The sequence below is a fragment of the Aulonocara sp. 'chitande type north' Nkhata Bay genome, linkage group LG8, assembly GCF_057382095.1.
Source record: "Aulonocara sp. 'chitande type north' Nkhata Bay isolate Kocher_YH1m ecotype deep benthic linkage group LG8, A_spYH_male_GT1.1, whole genome shotgun sequence".
Classification (NCBI taxonomy): domain Eukaryota; kingdom Metazoa; phylum Chordata; class Actinopteri; order Cichliformes; family Cichlidae; genus Aulonocara; species Aulonocara sp. 'chitande type north' Nkhata Bay.
The window spans coordinates 26173462-26195466 of NC_141351.1; the positions used below are offsets into that span (position 1 = coordinate 26173462).

Genomic DNA, 22005 nt, shown 5'->3' on the forward strand with positions numbered 1-22005 from the left:
TCACCTGTCTAGCTCTGCAAGGCAGGTTTATGCAGGAACGATCGGGGACGTGACCTCACCGCAAGCCCCCCCCCCCCCCAACGCTCAGCGAAAGACGGCACGAAAATAAAATGGATAAAACACAACAACAACAAAAAAACAGAATACATGTTAGATTTGCTTAAAGAAAATCTGAACATATTTAAACGATGCCTTCTCTGTGCAGTTAATGAATGGTGAAATAAAAACGTCATTCAGGCTTTTACAAGTCAGCAAGTGCAAAAAATACTTGAACTTACAAAACCTCTTAAAACCTCTATAAGAACTTAAAAACCTCTGGAATTAAATAATGATATAGAAATAATGTAAGAAAAGTTACCAGTAACAAAATATTTTCCTCTCCTTTGAAGTTTTACTGAACAAACAAAAGTCTGAAATATGCCACAGTACAGGATTTCATCAACAGCTTCTAAGAGCTGTGTTGGAGTCTGGAAATGCTTTTTTTTAGAAACCCCCAGAAGTTGATTCTGTTCATCTGGACGTAGCGTTTTGTGGGAGAAACGTTTCATCATCATCCAGGCGACGTCTTCAGTCTCAGCTGACTGCAGGTTTCAATCGTATAAACAGTACATTTGCATAATGACTGAAACCAGCCCACTGAAGGAACCATGGGCTGGGCCAGCCTCATCTCAGTCAATGATTGTGCAAAGCTCTATCCTTGTCTTTGAGCTTAGGATTCCTGACAAGGCGGAGTGTCTCCGCAGTTGTTCTGGGACTTTTAGACTCACTAGTTTTCTCTCCAGTGCCGTTGAACTCTTTGCTTCCTACCTTCCTGCCAGGCTTCTTCTGTGTGGCTGTTTTTGAATTCCTCGATCACTCAGTCCAGTTCTTCACGGTCGACAACACTGCAATAACTTTTTACATGCATCTTTGTGAGCATCAACAGTTCTTTCTCTGTAGTCTGATGAACTGATTTCTTTAGTTCTTGGCATGATGCTGAAGTTTTTAAACTGAGTGTAAATCGGGTGTTAACTCTATTTTGATTTTACAGCTTTGAGTATTACAAAGGTAAAGCCCATCGATGGCTTGTGCCTGACACTGATTATTTTTTCCTGAAATAATGCTCTGCTGAAAAAGCACCTTCAACAAATTTCATAGTGCGGCTAATAATTTTGTCCTCCCCTGTGCTATAGTTATTTACCCCAGTGAGAGGCGAAAGAGCTTGTAGTGCAAAACCCCAGGCTTTACCGTTACCTGGATGAGACCAAATCCTGCTTCTTCTCAGTCCGATCTTCTTTTTATTTCCCTTTTCCTTGTGTAGTCAAAATGACTAAAGTATCTAAATCAACTTAAGCTGTCGTTTAAAAGAAGTAGGACATAAAAGAGTCTCCAGTTTTAGGAGAATGAATCTGATCTTAAACCTCGCACTCTGCGACACACTCGATACATCCCCCCACAAGCTGAACCATGGAAGGTGTCAGGAACGGACCTGGATCCAAAACCAGAAGAAGGCCGAGTGCCGTTTGGATTTCTACTTAAAATAGAAACTTGCTCGCCGAAGCGCTCTTACTTCAGTCTGAATGATGAAGATTCCATCACATTCAGGAAACACACATCTCTATGGTCAGTTTTTCTCTTCCTCCTTTATTCATGCAGCTCTCATCACATCTGGAACAATTTTTTTCATTCACCAACAAAACAACAACAACAATGTTGACCTGTGTGCACCAGGACTTCATGCCCTCTATGCTGGCTCCGGTGCACCTGTAAGGACGGAAAGATGTTCGACTGCTACAGAAACACACTGCACGACACAGATACCATTTTTGAGCCTGGCTTCATACTAGACTGACCAGCTGCTGTGCAGATGAAAAACAACATCTTATTACTATAGCAACAGCCTGCCACAAACATGGTTGCCATGGGCTGCGTGGACACTTGTGAGCTAACTGATGCTAACACTTCCAGGATACAAAAAGTGTAAAAAATACAAAATGAACTTTGTACAAGTCTAACACACTGTTAAAAATCTGAGGTCATCAGAGGACAAAGGTCAGAGGTCATGGTGGATACTTACAGCAGGATCTGATCATGGACGTAACCCTAACTGATGGCTCAGCATTCGCCCCGGTGTTTCACTCCAAGAAGGAGAAAAATGGCCGTTATGTAAAGTCCAATGAAAGAGTCAGAAATCCTACTGAGAATGTGCAGATCAGATCAAGCTGTAGTGTAATGATATTATGTGGCTGTGCTAGCCTCCTTTGGGAGGTGGGCTTTGTAGGGATTGCTACTTGCAGGCTATCTGGATTTCTTAGCACCATTCACAGCCAGAGAAGAGAACATCTGTGTGAATCTGAAGGAGTTTAATTCTGATTCGGAGATTTTCAGAACGTCATTAAATGAATGAATTAGAAGGGCACTCGGACAGGCACGAGTCCTGTCTAACAAACAGGAAGCAGAAGCATTTGACACAACCAGCTGTCGCAGACAACAGCTGAAAGCAACCAGAGGAGCTTCCACCTGGAACAGAAACCTGACCTGAAGGAATACTGGTGCGACTGCGACAGTTCTCTCACGATGAAGTGGCATGACCATGTCCTGCTAATCAAAGAGCACTACAGAAAGCACAAATGTTCGGTTATAATTCTGCTACTACGACTGAAACTACAACTACTGCATTTATCAGAGCTGACAGAACAGATGGAGTGACAAATAATGACATGAAGATGAGAATACCAAAAACATTCAGTACCATGTTTCTAGGGTGTAGTACTAGTTACACTAACACTGTAGGGGTTGCTGTTGGGCTTCTACTGCAGAATGAGTCAGTAGGCTAAAGTATTATAGGGTCATAGTTCTAGGTAAAGTACTATTATAGAATAAAGTATTTGCTGTATGGTGTAAAACAGTCGTTATGTAGTTTTAGGGCAGAGTACTAACAGCTCTAATGCTGATGTGGTACTTAGTGGTAACTGTGGGGTTTGTACTGGGTTAAATACTAGCTGAAGTACTAATGGCATATAATTTATAACCCTTCCTTTATGTCAGGTAGCTTTAGTACTTGTAGAGGTACCACTCTGTCTGATGTAATACTTGTTTAGTAGGGGTGCAACGATACTCGTATCGGTATTGAACCGTTCGATACAGAGCTTTCGGTTTGGTACGCACAGGTATCGAACAATACAACATTTTTAATTTATTTTATCAACTTTTCTTCTGACGATGCTGTCTGTGTTGAGCGCTCAGTGGATCTGCGCTCGACAGTGCAGCCTAGGCGGAGTAGTCGAGCGCAGATTCACTGAGCGCAGCGCAAGCTAGTGAGACAGAAGCTAAGCTCGTTGCAACATGGCAAACTGAACCTCCCCCACCCTCATTCAGATCTGGCCTTTGGAACTATTTTGGTTTTCATGTGACGTATGACCCTGAAGGTAAGCGAGTCATGGACTAAAGTAAAACAGTATGTTGGATGTGCCACGCAATGCTCAATTACATGGGTGGGAGCTAGTGTGTTAGCGCAGTTAGCTCGTTAACGTGTTGGCCGTGTTGTGGCGTTAACGTCATTTCAGATTAACGCTGACAGCACTAGTGGGAACACAACGAATATGACTGCACATTTACTCCGACATCATCCTAGTGCAAAGACAAGTGGAAGCAGACAAAAACAACAAGCATGCTACAAACTTTACCCGAGTCATTTAGACAGCCGTTAGCACAGGATTCTCCTTATGGGGACCTGATATGTTTAATATGCTGCTGAGAATATAGCCCAGAAGAAGCTATAGTAGAGCTTTTATTTTGGAAAGAGCCATTTCTCTCTAATAAACTCTCTTTTCCAAAGATGAGTGATTTCTCCATCAGATAGATTTATTATTTTTGTTGTTTCAGCAACATTAAATTTAAAAACTGTACTTTTGAGTTAAATATATATTTATAATTTTAATAAATGACAAATTAAAAAAGCATGAACATTTTTTTTTGTATCGAAAAAATATTGAACCGTGAATTTTGTGTATCGTTGCACCCCTATTGTTTAGTAACTTGCAGTCTTAGTTGTACTTGATGCTTTTATATGCTGGAGTACTGCTATCTTAGAAACGTGAAGTAGTTCAGTGTAAGCAGGGCTTACTGGTATTTATCGAGTTGCATTGCCATTTTCTACTAGCTGAAATACTACAGCTTTATAAAAGTACAATTAGACGACTCAGGAGCTTTCAATTTAGGATTTAGTAGTTTAAGATTTTAAGACTAGCTGTAGGGTTGTTTGGAGGGTTGCATTTGAGTTCATGATGAAATATTACTATTATGAAGCGCTAGTAGTCATTGTAAGGACTGTTGGACAGTCTCACAGCGACTGCTTCATTCTTCCAGTTTTAGGATAATGACGTAATGTTGGATCGTCCACCAGGAGGTGCCACAATCCTCTGAGTAGAGCGCCGTGGTATGTGGTCATCAATCTGAGTTCCTGGACAGAAAAACAAGAAGATGATCATTTCAGTGTCACTGTTATCGTGTTTTTTATTGCTAACCTTACACTGGTCAGATTATTGACCAGAAAACAGCACCTGCGAGGGTGAATCCCGACTGGTGGAGATTTCGGGGGCCAGTCAGGGTTTTTGGACATGGGGGCCCCCTGGTGGTCGGGGTGGGTGGGACTGATTTAGTCATGCTGATGACATCATGGACTGGACCATCGTAATTTCCACGGGGGACACCGCGAGTTTCGGCCATCTGAAACGGGAAGAAATAAACCTCCAGATTACTGGATCATTTAGCCTACTGGACAGGTGGAGGCTGTTACCATGCATCTGTCACTAACTACCTCTCAGCGGCCGCTAACTGCCGGTTACCTTGCTACGGGCTTTGATTCTCTTGTACACGATATCAGGAAAAGCCTTCCTGGGAATGAAGCGTCCTGAACCTTCGGTCACGTTGAGTTTTCCGTCCTCCAGAAGAACTCGTCCGCCGCTGATCACCACCGATGCCACTCCCCGAAACTCCAAACCCTCAAAGATGTTGACCTCTAGGTTCTGCACACAGGAAATTGATCATGATGAGAAGTTTTGAAGAGGTTTGACCCTAGATGTAAATGATTTATAGCGGTGTTATTACCAGGTTGTGAGTGTTTGCAGAAACGATTCGTGTCTCCTTCGGATTCCAGATGACAATATCAGCATCAGATCCAACAGCGATCCGACCTGAGTGTACAGAAGCATCAATCCTTAAAAACAGCTAATGTTTGGGGAAGAAAGGGCTGCAAGACTTTGTAAGATTGTTCTTCAGGATGGCCGGAGTGTTTTGTGATGTAAAGCCGGTATGTCCTTGGACTGATCCAAAGAATCTCTCTTCTCTGTGAGTGTAAAGAAGTTTTAACCATGCCAATCTCTGAGATATCGAATTATTAAAAAGAGCAATTTTAGCAATGTATCTCAATTTTTCTGGATGAAAAAGAAATGCTGCTGTAGTAAATGAAAGAAATTTGTCAGCACATCTCTTTGGGCTGTGAGACATGCTTGTGTAAAATCTGGTAACTTGTTGTCCATTGTCACTGAATTGTTTATTTATTACGTAATTACTTTGACCTAGTATGATTCATTAGCAGCAAAAGTTGTATATATATTTATTCACATTTTTCAGTGCCATCCAATGAGGTGGCTTGGAGTCTTCACCTGGCCTATCCTATATTTGACACCCCTGAAATTTGTCCTCTTGTCCCAGAAACCTGTCTCCAGTATTTATCTGGTGTATTTATCCTTTACAACATTTACCTGTGACTGACGTCATACCTTTTCGTGGATACATGCTGAAGAGCTTTGCAGCATTGGTGCTGGTTACTGCAACAAACTCATTCTCATCCATCATTCCAGTGGCCTGAGAAACACAGTGGAAACAGCATGAATGCTGGGACTCACAGTAAAAGCAGAGAGATGGAGATCAGGAGGAGGAGAATCAGTACATTCACACTGATGATACCATGAGACTGAGGGTCAAGTTTTCTTACCACTGCTCTGTCCCAGACCACAGACATCCTCTCCTCTATGCCATTAGTTCCCTCTGGAATCGAAGTGAAGTTGTCTTTACCAACAGCTTTCTGAGCGGTGGAAAAGCTGGCCTGAGCGCTGGAGGTTACTTGGAGGTCTCCACTGGAAAACACACAGCAAGCACTTGTAAGGGTCACCTGTGACATCTCAATGGTTCAGGTGAGGGGTAGTAAATGGCCTGTATTTGTATAGCGCTTTACACAACCAGTCATCCACCCATCCACACACACATCCACGCACACATTCACACACTGGTGATGGCAGCTACATTGTAGCCACAGCCACCCTGGGGCGCACTGACAGAGGCGAGGCTGCCGGACACTGGCGCCACCGGGCCCTCTGACCACCACCAGTAGTGAAGTGTCTTGCCCAAGGACACAACGACCTGTCCAAGCCGGGGCTCGAACCGGCAACCTTCCGATTACAAGGCGAACTCCCAACTGTTGAGCCACGATCGCCCCATGAAATGCTTACCATGCTAACAGGGAGGTCAAGTACTGCGGAGTCGAAGGATCAGGGTTAAGGGGCGGGCTTGTGACGAAGGCAGCAGCTATGGCCCAGTCTTTCGACCAATAATGGGAGCCGTCGGTAGCCAGGCCAGCTGTGATTGGTTCCCCATACACCACCATGCCTGAGGACAAAGAAGTTCAACTTTAGGGCACCAAGTTGCTTTTAAAGTATCAGTACCTGAGGCTGGGGGTGTTGTTTATGGTAACAAGTTACCCCAGAGCTGTGTGCAGTCTGTCAAAGTAAACTGGCTTAGGTGACCCCTTTCTCTGTATGACTTGAACATGGTGGTTAGTTCACCAAATGAAAAGCTCAGACAGCTCGACATCCAGTCCAGAAAAATGTAAATGTTGTGTTTCAGGACAGCTGGAAATCCAGAGGCTCCTGATCCAAGCCACAGGTGCGGCCAGCGACAACTCTAGAAACTGGCACCAAACTACTGACAGTCCAGAACAGTCACTCAGACCTCTCTCAGAGTCCAGGATTCCTGCGTGAACAGGAGCAGAGGGTAAGTGGCTGGTTTGGCAAACGAAGGAGACAAATGACCAGATATGGAGGAAGCCCAGCGTCACAAACATTCAGAGACTGCCTTCTTCCAGCATAAATAGGAACCGGCTAACAACCAAATCTCTGCTAGGTGTATTAATCAGATTCTGACCTGAGAATGTCAGAATCTAAGAACAACCATACCTTCTGACCTGGGTGATAGGTAGCAACAGTGGTACACCAAAGGCTGTCAGGAAACTTGTTTTGTTCTTTTGTCCATAACAGGGCTGCTCGAGTGGCCCTCCAGATCCTGCGGCAATGACGGACATGAAGTTGAACAGAAGGAAATCTCACCTTCAAAAGTTGGAAACAGACGTAGCCCAGAGACACTTCGAAAGATGACAAACCCGTAGCAGAAGATGCCAGCGAATTGTGAGCAAATTCGATCCAAGAAATTGGTTGGCTCCAAGTTGCCTTATTGGAGGATGCAAGACATTGAAGAGCAGCCTCCGGCTCCTGACGTGCCCTCTCCACCTGCCCTTTAGTCTGTGGATGGAAACCAGAAGACAAGCTCACCTGCTCGTCTCTCCAGACTCGAGGTGTAAATTGTGGGCCACGATATGACACAATGTGTTGAAATATACCGTGAAATCGGAAAACATGGTGGACCATGGGGTTGAGCAGCTTCTAGCGCAGACTGGAGTTTGGAGAGGGCGAAAATATGTACAGCCTTTGAAAAATAGTCTATGATGGTGAGAAGGACTGTTTTACCCTCCGAGGGAGGCAGACCAATGATGAAGTCCACTGGGATGTGAGACCAAGGTTGTTCCGAGGTTGTAAGAGGGTGCAGGAGGCTGGCTGGAGGTGAACTGACAGATTTGTTTTGAGCACACAGAAGACATGCAGAAAAATGCTACCAGGCTTCTTTGATCAAGGACGGCCACCAGAAGGAGCGTTGAAGAAGAGTGATAGCCCGGTTCTTACTGGGATGGCAGGCCAACTTAGAGGAATGGAGCCAGTGGATGACTCATTAATGGATGTTGGATGGAACATACAGCCGGTTGGGTGGACCGCCACCTGGATAAAATTCATCCCTTTTGGCAATTCAGATCAGTGACTTCATCTTGGAGGTGAGTGAAACTCAGAGAGAAAATCGGGCTTTGCATTCCGAGAACCTGGTCGATGAGTAATTGTGAAATTAAAGCCTGGGAAGAAGGCCCCCCTGGATTGAAATCTAGTTATCATCTCAGTAGACAAAGGAGAAACAGTTCAGGAAGTCACGGACCATGTGAAACACAGATGGTGCACAGATTAATCCAAAAGGCATTACGAGGTATTCAAAATGTCCTAAATCTTTACTAAATGCAGTCTTCCACTCATCCTCTTCTTTGGATGCAAGGTGTTTCGCAGTTTAAAGAACACCGTTGTGCTCTGTGGGAATTCAACATTCAAACTTGATGTTTTTTAAGTTTTGTTTTTTCTCTTGTTATTTTAGTTATATTTGCATGTTTGAAATAAAATAAAAAAATAAAATCTATCTAAAAGGGGGATACAGCAGTGGGGGGAGTGGATATTTGTTTTGGATGGTGATATTATTTAGACCTTGGTAACTGATGGACAAAGAGACTTGTCCTTTTCTCTACAGAAAAGAACCCTGCACCTACAGGAGAAGTGGAAGTGCAAATGTGCCAGCTGTGAAACCCTTGGTAATATATTTTTCCATTTTCAGGTTTGGTGAGACTGTAACTATGACTTGTAGGTAGCGAAGCTATGGGAAGAAGGTCTATTGCACATTAGGCCAGATCTTTACGAAAAAACTGAACAACAGATCTGGGGCTTCACTGGGGCTCTGCCTCCCGTTCTACTTTTAAATACTCTAGGAACAACAAGTAGGCCTGCAGTGTGAGAGCAAAGTGCTCTGATAGGGTGATATGGTACTACAAGGTCATTAAGATAAGATGGGGCCTGATTATTTAAGACCTTGTAGAGATGGGTGAGCCGGGAAACAGAAGGACCACCAGCTGAGCTCAGCATTCACCCTCTGACTCTGAAGGCTCAGGACCCCAAATAAGGGTCTGAATGAAACCTGTTAAATCTGGATTAAAGGCCAAAAGGACGAAGCTGACGCCCTCACCTTTCTTCCTGGCTTTGGCGATGACATCAGCAGCAGATTTGCTCATTACCTTGGTAATGTACAGCGGGCAGTTGGACTGTTTGGCAATGGTGATGGCCCGATACACTGCCTCAGTCTCTACCTGAAGCACACACAAAAACACACATCAGAAATATGCAACATGCCAACACATCAGCCACAATCTGCACAGGAGTGTGTCTCAGGTGTGCGTACCTCTTCTGAGTGCGATATAACATGTCCTTCAGGTCCAGTAATGCCAAGACAGAGAAGCTTCTTCTGCTCCTGAAACAAACCAGTATATACCAGTTAAAACATATTTACACCAGTTAAAGCCTCGGGTAACCAAACAGTGAAACTGAGCATGAACCTTATTCTCCAGGAACAGGTAAAATGACAAAATCAAAGGGTGTGAGTCTGTTTGTTGTGTTAAAATCTCTCTCTGCCATGTCATTAGAGGATGTCACATTCTGGCAGGAGGCAGCAGTGTACCTACAAGCTATTTGTGAACCACACGCAAACCATAGTAGTGGTTCGCTGCAGGGTGTCAGACCAGAGACACCCCAGCTTTAAAGGCTCATTATGGTAATGGAAGCTGTGAATGTTGGAGGAACTGTGGCTATGACACAGCTCACCACTACCATCCAGTGGCTTGCAAAAGGATTGGCCCCCTTGAACTTTCCCACATTTTGTCACATTACAGCCACAAACATGAATCAATGTTATTGGAATTCCACGTGAAAGACCAACACAAAGTGGTGCACACGTGAGAAGTGGAACGAGAATCATACATGACTCCAAACATTTGTTACAAATAAATAACTGCAAAGTGGGGTGTGCGTAATTATTCAGCCCCCTTTGGTCTGAGTGCAGTCAGTTGCCCATAGACGTTGCCTGATGAGTGCTAATGACTAAATAGAGTGCACCTGTGTGTAATCTAATGTCAGTACAAATACAGCTGCTCTGTGACGGCCTCAGAGGCTCCTTTTTGTTGGTTGCCAACCGCCGTTAAACACGAAGAAGAAGAAGAAGAAGAAGAAGACGGCGGCGGCGGCGGCGGCGGCGGCGGCCTCGGCGGCCTCAGAGGCCGTCTAAAGGAATATTGGGAGCAACAACACCATGAAGTCCAAAGAACACAGCAGACAGGTCAGGGATGAAGTTATTGAGAAATTTAAAGCAGGCTTAGGCTACACAAAGATTTCCCAAGCCTTGAACATCCCACGGAGCACTGTTCAAGCCATCATTCAGAAATGGAAGGAGTATGGCACAACTGTAAACCTACCAAGACAAGGCCGTCCACCTAAACTCACAGGCCGAACAAGGAGCTGATCAGAAATGCAGCCAAGAGGCCCATGGTGACTCTGGACGAGCTGCAGAGATCTACAGCTCAGGTGGGGGAATCTGTCCACAGGACAACTATTAGTCGTGCACTGCACAAAGTTGGCCTTTATGGAAGAGTGGCAAGAAGAAAGCCATTGTTAACAGAAAACCAGAAGAAGTCCCGTTTGCAGTTTGCCACAAGCCATGTGGGGACACAGCAAACATTTGGAAGAAGGTGCTCTGGTCAGATGAGACCAACATGCAAAACACTATGTGTGGAAAACTAACACTGCACATCACTCTGAACACACCATCCCCACTGTCAGATATGGTGGTGGCAGCATCATGCTCTGGGGGTGCTTCTCTTCAGCAGGGACAGGGAAGCTGGTCAGAGTTGATGGGAAGATGGATGGAGCCAAATACAGAGCAATCTTGGAAGAAAACCTCTTGAAGTCTGCAAAAGACTTGAGACTGGGGCGGAGGTTCAGCTTCCAGCAGGACAACGACCCTAAACATAAAGCCAGGGCAACGATGGGACGGTTTAAAACAAAACATATCCATGTGTTAGAACGGCCCAGTCAAAGTCCAGATCTAAATCCAATCCAGAATCTGTGGCAAGATCTGAAAACTGCTGTTCACAAACGCTGTCCATCTAATCTGACTGAGCTGGAGCTGTTTGCAAAGAAGAATGAGCAAAGATTTCAGTCTGTAGATCTTCAAAGCTGGTAGAGACAGACCGTAAAAGACTGGCAGCTGGAACTGCAGCAAAAGCTGGTTCTACAAAGTATTGACTCAGGGGCTGAATAATTACGCACACCCCACTTTCAGTTATTTATTTGTAAAACATGTTTGGAATCATGTATGATTTTGGTTCCACTTCTCACGTGTGCACCACTTTGTGTTGGTCTTTCACCTGGAAGTCCAATAACATTGATTCATGTTTGTGGCTGTAATGTGACAAAATGTGGGAAAGTTCAAGGGGCCCAATACTTTTGCAAGCCACTGTATTTTGGGATTGTAAGAATAACTACTGGAGAGATGTCCATAAAGTGATGCAAAACATCTTTAGTACATATTTAGCCTTTGATTTCAAATCCATATTTTTAGGACACATAGCCTCAGACATAAAGTGTATAGATAAATACTAACTATGTGAACTGCTAGCTGCAAGTAAAAAGGCACCGACCAAAAGATGGCTAACATAGGATCCACCAACATTAAACAGCTGGATTGATGTAACTTTTGAGATGTATAAGATGGAAAAGATAACTTTTTTAGTGAATTTTGAGTATGAGAAATTTGTAAAACACTGGGGAGAATGGCTCCGCTATGTGATGATATTCATCATTGAAGGAATGGTTGTTTAAATTTTTGTTTGTTATAATAACATGTACTAATGCTATGTCACCATCTGCTACTGAGTGTGTTGGCTTTGCAATTGCTCTCTCTCTGGATAGTTACAAACTGTATCTGTCTTTAGATATGTTTGTTTGTGTGCTTTCTTTTCTTTCTCTTTTTTCGTACCTGCTTGAAGAAAAAGTACTTGAAGTGATGGCGGTCACCCAGACTACTGTACATATATGAGTCTTAGAACAAAGGAAGCCATCAAATAATGTACATTTTATTTCATGCATAACTTCAATAAACACTAAAAAAAACAACCTTTTTTTGCTTCTGACTACAACACTTAATTCAGTTCAATTTTGTTTTATTTACATATCGCCAAATCACATCAACAGTCACCTCAAGACACAAACAGTTGTCTCCAGCTTCTGTTTGCATTATGCTCATCCTTAGTTTGGACTCATTTAACTGATTCAAGCCAACTGTGAAACACCAACTTTCAGTTTTCTGCTCTTTATTAAATGAACAGTCAGAGTTTTGCTCAGTTACCTCATCAATGATGTCACCATTCTCAGCATGGACCTGCGCGATGGCTCCGAGATCACGGAGGACACTGAAGGCCTCATAGAGCTGAAACCATGACAACGGTAAAATGAAAGCAAAACTAACAAAAAGAAACGATTAATGAGAAGTTACTCTGTCTGCACACCTGAGAGTCGGAGCTCTGGTACTTATCTTTGTAGGCCATGAAGAAGAGGAAGGAGTTCACACCTGAAACACAGAGTACTGCAGTTTATACTCAGCCAGACTACAGTTCACCCTCTGTGTCTTGCGATATCTGACTATAATTGATAATGAGCTTATTGATTATTGCTTGGCAATCTTGACCTTTGTCCTTGACAAGTGTCTCCAGCTCCTCGTACAGCCCTTCGTGCCAGCGGGTGATGTCCACATGGAGGGAGAAGTCGCAGCACGCCCTCTGCTCTGCCGCATCTTTCCACTGGTCAAATGCCGTTAGTAAACTAGTCCCCGGCTCCACCAGCACGTGGTCCACTGCCAACACAACCAGCTTACCGTTAGCACATCACACTGAGGCCAGATGGTATTGATCGAGTATTGGTTACTGACTAATGGTGGTGGTTCCTCCGGACAGGGCGGCTCTAGTTCCCTGGTAGAAGTCATCTGCCGGGTTCAGGCCTTTCTGCGGTGAGTACAGGTTTGTGTTGGCGTCGATTCCTCCAGGGATCACCAGCTGACCATATGCGTCCACCGTTTTCACGCCGGGCGGGACAATCAGGTTCTCGCCGATCTGTCTGATCAGGACACAACAGGAAGTCCGAGGTGTCATTGGTGTAATTATCGATTAGAATGTTCACTCGACATCTGACTATAGGAGTAACCTGATGAAATATACTTTGCTGTGTTGTACCAGTGCTCGATGAAGACCACTAGTATACTTCCAGCAGGGGTGGGGAACGCCAGGCCTCGAGGGCCGGTGTCCTGCGGGGTTTAGATGTGTCCTTGATCCAACACAGCTGATTTAAATGGCTACATGACCTCGCCAGCATGTGTTGAAGTTCTCCAGAGGCCTGGTAATGAACTCATCATTTGATTCAGGTGTGTTGACCCAGGGTGAGATCTAAAATCAAGGCCTGGAGTTGGACACCCCTGACTTACAGTAAACCGGGCTTTTGGATTTTCTCGTTTTCACTTCTGGTAAGATGAGCAAGCAAAAGGTTAAAAACAATGAAGCAGATCTAAGAACACCCTGGGAGAAGACGACTGGAGCTTGGGATGGCCAAAGAAGAGAAACCAGCACCTCATCTCTGACTTTTTTAAAGATGAGGAAGCAGATGAAGGACTGCTCTGTCAGAGACTGAGCTGTGATTGTCTACAGCTCAAGATGATGCTGATTCTCTGAAGTAAAGAGAGTTTAGGAATAAAACTTTGGAAGATAAACTTTTGCTTGAAGACGTCATGAAGAACACCCTAAAGCTTGTAAATTGACTTTTCTACTCTTTCTGAGCACTTTAAGCCTTTTTTCTATGTAACATTTACACACATTCATACTCCAGTGGATGCATCAGAAAGCAGATGGGGGTTGATATCTTGCCTAAAGCATGCAGGCTGGAGCAGATGGGTATCAAACCACCAACCTTCCAATTAGTAGGTGACCTGCTCCACCACCTGAGCTACAGCCGCCTCAAGTGGCAGAGGCTGAAGGACCAGATGTGCTGGTCTTTGGATAAAAATGGACAAAAGAGCTGCTCAGTGTGGAGAGAGCACCACGACGGGATGGGGAGATGCTTAGGCCACACTGGGAAGGTTGATTATGAAGATTCTCAAACACAGGGACAAAGTGAAGGCGATTCACACCGACCACAAGTAAAAACCTGACACCCAACCAGTGAGATTTTAAAAGTAAATTAAATGAAATAAAGATTATGTGTGAAGAACTCAGTGCGGTCCAAACAGCTGGAAACCAGTTTTCAGATGCAGCCTTTAGACTGAAGGTCAGTATGATCCAAATTCTGCTGCCTATCACAGACATACGTGAGCAATGACTCGGATGAGAACATCTGGTTTGACACAAAGATCCAACCGTTTCAGGAAGAGCTCAGAGAGACGCAGAGGAAATGATTTGTTAAGAAACTCCACTGAAGCTGCCTCTCCTGCTCTGAATCCAGGGTGTCAGCATTAGTACAAACGTGAACAAATATCGATGAACTTTCAAGATCACAGTGAAATTTGGTCTTCTCAATGACCAAATGCCCCCCACTAAAAAAACCCAACTAATTACAGAAAATACACTGCAAATGCTCCATCAGAGGAACCAATAACCCCAACATATACCTGAAACATTGACCTTTTTGAGTCAAAGAAAACTTGGTTTTAAACATGAAGGGCTATGTTGTTCTTCAGATGAGGAAAACGTTTTTTCTTCAGTGAATTTGCGTGTTTCGTTTGCCATGTGTGGAACACGAGGACATGTTTGTTCCTCTTTAAATCAGAATGATTACATCAGTGAGAAAAAAGAGAATATATTTACTTGATTGTCCCATCCTCAATATAGATATCAGCGTAGAACGACTGGTCGTCATTGACAATCTTTCCTCCTTTGATGATCAGACGGTCGCCCTGGAAACAGAGAGGATGGTGCATAGATCATAGGAAAGAAGCTTCTGACTGCAGATTCAGACGGGGTCGACGGGAGAGGTGTGGCCACCAAGCAAGTTGAGAACGCTTTCTTTGAGTTAGCTGGATCAGAGTTAGCAGCTCCCACCACATTATCATCTTTCTGGTAATTCTGACTCTCTGCTTTAGAATTTAAGCCTGCTCATGTTTAAAGAGGCATTTCACAGGTCACGTGACTCTTCTTCCTCACAAAATGATCCTCGTTCCGCTTGTCCTTATTATGTTGGGGATGGGGCTATCTCAGCTACCGTTGGTCAGGAGGCAGGGTCACAGTTTTTATTTGATTCCTGATGTTTTAGTTGTTTCCTGCCTTCCTTGCGTCCCCTTGTAGCTTCTGATCTAGTCTTTATCTCTGTGTTTGGCATCTATGTTCTTTCCTGTTTTATTTTGATAGTCTCGTGTCTTGTATTTATTTTTACTTTGCATGTTACAGGTGTTTCCCCTCATTAGCACTCGGTGTGTCTGTGTGCATGAATAACATGCCTTTGCCCTCAGTCACCTCCTGAGCGCCCTATGCTGGGCCGTGAATATTTATAATATTCATAACATATAAAAATGTATATTATATGATGTCATATTACACATATACAGTTATTATCCATGTGAGACGGGTAAAAACGAGTCTCCGGTTCTGAAGATGAAGCCGGTGTTTCTCTAGATTAAAACGGAGGCTGTGCTCTGTATTTACCCGTTGTCATGGCAAATCCTGGACGATGACCTCAGAGTGGACTGAACTCTGATCACTAATCTCAGCCGATTATCTGCAGTCACAGTTTTACAGATGTGCATCGCCTCTGATGAGGTCCCTGATTGGAGGAGTAACTCAAAGAAAGCCTGGATTTCTTGAACTTGAACATCTGTTTGGTGCAATCCAATCTCGTGATACAACACAGATGGAGGCTGCCACCCCAACGTCACCCACTAGACCAGGGGTCGGCAACCTTTCTGATGATGAGTGCATCTAAAATTTCCTCAGAAGTCAACGTGCCACATGATTGCATTAGCATTAAATTTAATAACGCTCTATATGAACAGTTAAACACTATATAGAACAACTTTATAGAATCATATTTGTTCGCAGATGTTGGCAGCTGTCAGCGAACAGTTATCGCTGTCTACATGTTTTTAATGTATGCTAGCATCATTCAGAGCCAATCAGCTTTTAGCTGATGGTGACTGCACACCTGACCTTACAAAGGGAGATAAAGCATGTGTGAGTGCTGTAAACACTGCGGTCAGACTGTAAACGAGCTGCTGTGTGAATAAAGTTTATATGAAGCAGGAAGTAAAGGAGGTAAACTGGTGAGCACGGGTTTTATCAAATATCGAGTGTTTGAACATTAAGGCCAGCTGTAGTTTCCTCCTGTGGCCTGCAGCCTTACTCGGGTTTATCGCACTGAAGAAAGAATAAGAACAAAGAACAAATATACGCTACGTGGCTCAAAGTGGTGAAACCGCAGTCCTGCAGTTTCACTATACCAATAAATACATTTACAGAAATAAAGTCGCCAGTATGGAGAAATATGAAAACACAGCAGATTAGTGTTTTAAACTAAAACACTTCAGACGCTCCAGCCGTCTGAGCTCTGAAAGATCTGATTGGTTAGTGCTGGTGAGTTCATACCTGCTGATCTCTGCTCTGGAGCAGGTTGGGTCTACAGCATCAGTTACCATGGTGATATACCCTGAATTACCTGGATAGACCAAATGCTGCCCCTCCCACTGCCACAGGTGAGCAGGACGGATGAACTGTTTTTAAAAACACGCGTAAAACGTGGATCCTGTCACCTGACAGGTGAACTGAAACAAATCGAACCGTGCTGTGCCAGGACTGGAACTGGCTCAGGTTTTAACCCGTGCATTTTTATCGACCTCCCCTGAAGGCAGCGTGAAAAAACCTGTCAGCATCCGTGACCTCTGCAAACCGAGCCAAGCCGAGCCAGGCCGAGGTAGACGTGTCTAATCAGCCCCGCCCCGCCCGGCCCGGCTCGCTTCCCAGCCTCGGTATGCTTCTGACTGACCGGCGGAGCCGCAGCATCACCGGTTGGTTTGCCCCGGCTCGGCCCGGCTCGGGTGGACCTACCGCGTGTCTCGCGCTGCTCTTCTTGGCCTGGAACGACATCCCGATCGATCTGTGATCAGCTGATTGATCCGCTCAAACACGCACACAGACACAGCAGCTATTGTTGCGCCCGTCGACACTGACGTCACGTTTCCGACAACACAGCCTGACACAGCTTCCGGTGGGAGCTTCAAAGTAAATCTCCCGAACGTGTCTTCTTAGAGTAATCAGAGTAAGAGTACGAGTATTGGAGGCACATTAAGAAAATATATCTTTTATTGATCATTTTTTGAATAAAGTCGAAGTTTCGAGATGAGAGTGGAAATGTGGAGTTAAACGGCTGCTGTAACACACTGAGGCGCTCATAAACAGCGCGGACATCAGGGAAGCTGCATCCGTCGCAGGAGTGGATCTGAACAAGTGAAATCGTTGGTCAGATGCCAGGTTCTTGCAGCCTCGGCAGTCAGTTTGCGTTGAAACAACGGTCATCTCCTCAGAATGATGTCTGGTTCCAGTTCAGACTAACAGCAACGAGTCAAAATGATCAAATGCTTTAAAGTGTTTATAATGTTTTAAGTGCTTTAAACTGATTTCTCTCCGAGTCCACCTCGAGTCTATGAACTGAGCAGATGCTGCTGTGTTTTTATTAAATTAGGAGATCCGGTGACTAAACAAAGAGCAGCTTCAGCTCAGCTTGAACTTTTTCATCAACATCAACTTTCAGATATTTAAACTCCTCAGGTTTTAGAGCAAATTAACAGCCTTTTATTCTGAAAGGAGATTAGACCTCTCGTGGCTTCTGATTGGCTCTTAGTGTCAACTAGTGGTCACAGATTTATTGAGTGATGTGAGTTGGATATTTTTTATTTGGATATAATTACACACAGTACAGAACAATAACACTCATGCTGCATGGCTGCACTGTCATTTAATCCTTTTAGTAGAACTGTACGCATACTTTTGTTTATTAGTCTGTCTATTTTTATTTTATTGTTATTTTATTCTGTAGAATGAATCACGAGTGAAAGCATGTAATAATGCACGTGTGCTAGTCTGCTCCAATTTCTCTGTAAGTACAACGACAGTAAAGGAATCTTTATCTGCTGAGGCCTGAAGGATCTGTTTATCCTCACCTTCATCTGTAGTTTGACTCTTAGTCCACACACACACACACACACACACACACACACACACACACACACACACACACACACAGAAACGTTTCGTCACTCATCCAAGTCAACTTTTGGAGATGTGTGTCTGATTGATATGCTGCTGATATCAGACTGATATTTCCTTACATGTAACAAGTAACTCCTCTCAAATACCTAAATATACCACACCTGAGTGTACCTGCTGCTGAGCCTTGTTTCAGGTTCTCAGTTCTTTTAGTTTTTAGTCAGTACTGTAGGGAGCGGCACGAGGATTCCCATCCCTGATATTTAGTTCGGTATCGTACTAAAATATAGCATTACCCAGGGAGGTGTTACTGTAGTACGCTCAGTAATCACAGTACAGTGAATGAAGTCTTGAATTATTTATGAGATGAGCGGATAGAAGAAACAAATCTACAATCAGCCTCTAACTTCTGAGAGCAATTAATCGTTGTGATTTACTGCACGAGGGATGAGAACGTGATGTAACAGACCTGTCTGCTGTGACCGTGGGGAGGATATGAATTGCTGAATAATTATTTTAAAGTGAAACTGAATCGTGAACTGTGTCTGTGACATTTCATTAGAAACTGAAGTGGAAGGAAGAAAAACTGGAAATGAAGTGAAGTCTCCACAGCCTGGGGTCACACTAACCGTATGCCCATGAACTTTGTAATACGATACAAAGTTGTTCCAAGCCGTCTTATCAATGATGTGTCACATGACTATACTTATCTGTAACAAATGACTGAAGCAAAATAAACACTCACCATCTGATGGTCAGTAACTCTGAGTTGTGTGAAGGTTGAAAGGTGAGATCAGCAGGATATGAGCATTACAAGGATAAACAGAACTCACATTTTCAATTCACTAGAAATAATACAAACCTCTCTCTTGCCACAATTTTCCCGAGTGTGTCCAGATGTGTGTCCTCTTCTGGCGGCGTGGCCTCCATCTCGGCTGTGGGTGCAAGTGGCTTGGCATTGCTGCGGCCGCAGACCCAACGACTCAAAGTTCAGTGTCTTGTTCTCAAACGCTCCCTCGACATTGCAGAACATCCCGCCATACTTCATCCGAGGTCGAGGAGAGTCTGAGCCGAGCCGCGAAAGGAGAGAAGAGCAGTCGTCCTCCGGGGAGCACCTCCTCTCAGACATCCTGGAGAGATGTGACCTGATCAGAAACAAGCAAGAGAAGAAAAGGAGGAGGAGGCGGGGAGGATGAAGATCTCAGACGATAAACGAACCGACAGGATGTGGAGGAGGAAGAAGGGAAGAAAGGAGGTCATGGGCCCAAAGTAAGATTAAGAGGGAGGAGGAGGAGAACACAAACCTTCAACCAATCAGATTCACAGGTCTGTCCTTTGTCTCCTTTTCTCTCTCAGGAGTTCATCTTTATTGCTCAGCATACCCTCACACCTCCTCACTCACTGATATCTCTGACTTTATCAGCTTAGAATCAGACGAAGGTCGTGACCAACACACACACACACACACACACACACGTCAGTGCTCATTACTGCTGATGCTCTGAAGTTGCTGCAGTTTGAACTTGATTTCTTTGCCTGTCAGATTTAGTCCATCTAATCACGCGCACACACACACACACACACACACACACACACACACACACACACACACACACACACACACACACACACACACACACACACACACAGCCAGTGAACTGTAACAAAGTCTGTAGTTCATGCCCACATGAAGCTTTCCTCTTTGAAAATGAAGTCAGAGTATCTGCAGGGCGACCGCAGTCAGAAAGTAAACAAAGGTTGTAACAACAAACATCAGGTTATTGGATGATCCAAACACAGTAAAGAAAAGGCATTCTATTCTATTCTACTCTAGTTTTTACTTCCCACTGTCACCATTGATGCTTATATAGGTGCTCTGACTAATTTTGTGTCGTCTTTACCTTATTAAAGTATATTTAGTTGACTGTTGTTGTGAATTACTGGTCTTTGAATGATGCTGAACTGATTTGGATTGGATTATTCTGGTGAAAATGCACTTGGACTCAATAATCCAACATAAGCAACAAAACACAGACTGCTCCTTGTTCGGTTTCCATTTTTAATCGCCAACTCTTCAGATGTTCAGTGTTTAGACTCACAGCAGGGATAGAAAAATATCATCTGGAATAATAAAAGTACAACAGCAGGATGCAACTTTTAAAACAACAGATTCTGATACTGCTTCATTTGAACACTGAGGATAACTCAGAGAAATGGTAAATGGTCAAAATGACAAAGTGCAGAATTTGAAGTCAAATACGGTTGCTGGCAGAAACCCAAAAGAAACAAAAGCTTTAAAAATATTAATGTAATGTAGGTATTAACCAAAATACAAAGTCTTTAGCTTTTTTATAATTAAACTTTTTATTTAACAATATCCGGTAACTTCAGTGTAAAGTGAAAAGGTGCATCATTTCATGTAATACTAATTAATCATATATTATATATTGTGATATAGTTTAGTTTTAGTTCTGTGACATTATTTAGATATGGATTTAGGAACAGAAACATATTGGGAGTCATTTCCAGGACCTAAATCCAAGATATCTAGCACCTCAAGGTCAGAGACCACTGCTGTGCTTCTCTCCATCAAATTAAACACAGTCTGAACCTGGTTTCTCTGGACCTCATGAACCTGGTTTGCCTGCACCTTATGAACCTGGCTTGTTTGGACCCGGTGAGACTGGTTAATCTAGACCTCCTGAACCTAGTTTGTCTGGACCCGGTGAACCTGGTCTATCTGGACCTCATGAACCTAGTTTGTCTGGACCCAGTGAACCTGGTTTATCTGGACCTCCTGAACCTGGTCTATCTGGAACTCCTGAACCCGGTTTGTCTGGACCTCATGAACCTGGTTTGTGTGGACCTCATGAACCTGGTTTATCTGGACCTCCTGAACCTGGTCTATCTGGAACTCCTGAACCCGGTTTGTCTGGACCTCATGAACCTGGTTTGTGTGGACCTGGTTAACCTGGTTTATCTGGACCTCCTGAACCTGGTTTATCTGGACCTCATCAACCTAGTTTGTCTGGACCCGGTGAACCTGGTCTATCTGGACCTCATGAACCTGGTTTGAACCTGCCAACACGGACGATGCTGCAATTCTACACTGCAATCATCGAGTCCATCCTCACCTCCTCCATCACCGTGTGGTACGCTGGAGCCACTATCAGGGACAAACAGAGACTGCAGCGTGTTGTGCGCTCTGCTGAGAAGGTGATTGGCTGCAGACTCCCATCTCTGCAGGACCTGTACACCTCCAGGACACTGCGGCGTGCAGCTCGGATCTCAGCTGACCCTTCTCACCCTGGACACAGTCTGTTTGACCTGCTCCCCTCAGGCAGGAGGCTCCGGTCCATTCGCACCAGAACCTCTCGCCATAAGAACAGTTTCTTCCCCTCTGCTGTTGGACACATGAACAATAACCATATGACTGTCCCCGCCACTAACACATGACCCTACGCTGTGTTCACTGCATCATTCCATGTTTGGCACTGATCACCACCTGCACTCATGTATATATCATGTATATATCTATCTACTTAGCACTTTTAATTCTTATTCTCATTTTTATTTTCATGTCTATTTAAGCTTAATTTATAACAGTATTTATAACAATATGTCTGTGAAGGTTCTCAGTCATCCAGGTCATCGTAGTCAAAGGAGCTTGCAAAGAAAAGCGTCTGGACTTCTTTAAGTTGCTTGAAGACGTTTCACCTCTCATCCGAGAAGCTTCTCGGATGAGAGGTGAAACGTCTTCAAGC

At 44.0% G+C, this 22005-nt stretch overlaps 2 protein-coding genes across 3 annotated transcripts in view; both read right to left on the bottom strand.

Moving 5' to 3' along the window:
- Nucleotides 1-1608: 1608 nt before the first annotated feature.
- dpysl4 (dihydropyrimidinase like 4) lies at nt 1609-21974 on the bottom strand. 2 transcript variants are annotated; one of them, XM_086304582.1, is made up of 16 exons: nt 21376-21974; nt 19104-19386; nt 14855-14943; nt 12934-13118; nt 12694-12858; nt 12515-12576; nt 12355-12435; nt 9358-9426; nt 9145-9265; nt 6492-6648; nt 5978-6119; nt 5763-5847; nt 5089-5174; nt 4827-5006; nt 4542-4707; nt 1609-4441 (listed from the first exon to the last, which is right to left on the bottom strand). In XM_086304582.1, the coding sequence occupies exons 2-16, from the start codon at nt 19368-19370 to the stop codon at nt 4350-4352; spliced, it is 1947 nt and encodes a 648-aa protein (XP_086160708.1). In that variant the 5' UTR covers nt 19371-19386; nt 21376-21974; the 3' UTR covers nt 1609-4349. The 2 variants fall into 2 exon arrangements, with proteins under 2 accessions (XP_086160708.1, XP_086160709.1); XM_086304583.1 differs by lacking the exons at nt 19104-19386; nt 21376-21974 and adding an exon at nt 17084-17221.
- The window catches only part of jakmip3 (Janus kinase and microtubule interacting protein 3), a 43467-nt gene continuing 41582 nt past the window's right edge, over nt 20121-22005 (bottom strand). The window contains exon 24 of the transcript XR_015130810.1: nt 20121-21251. The gene's annotated coding sequence lies outside the window, so the exon portion shown is untranslated. The remainder of the gene's footprint in view (nt 21252-22005) is intronic.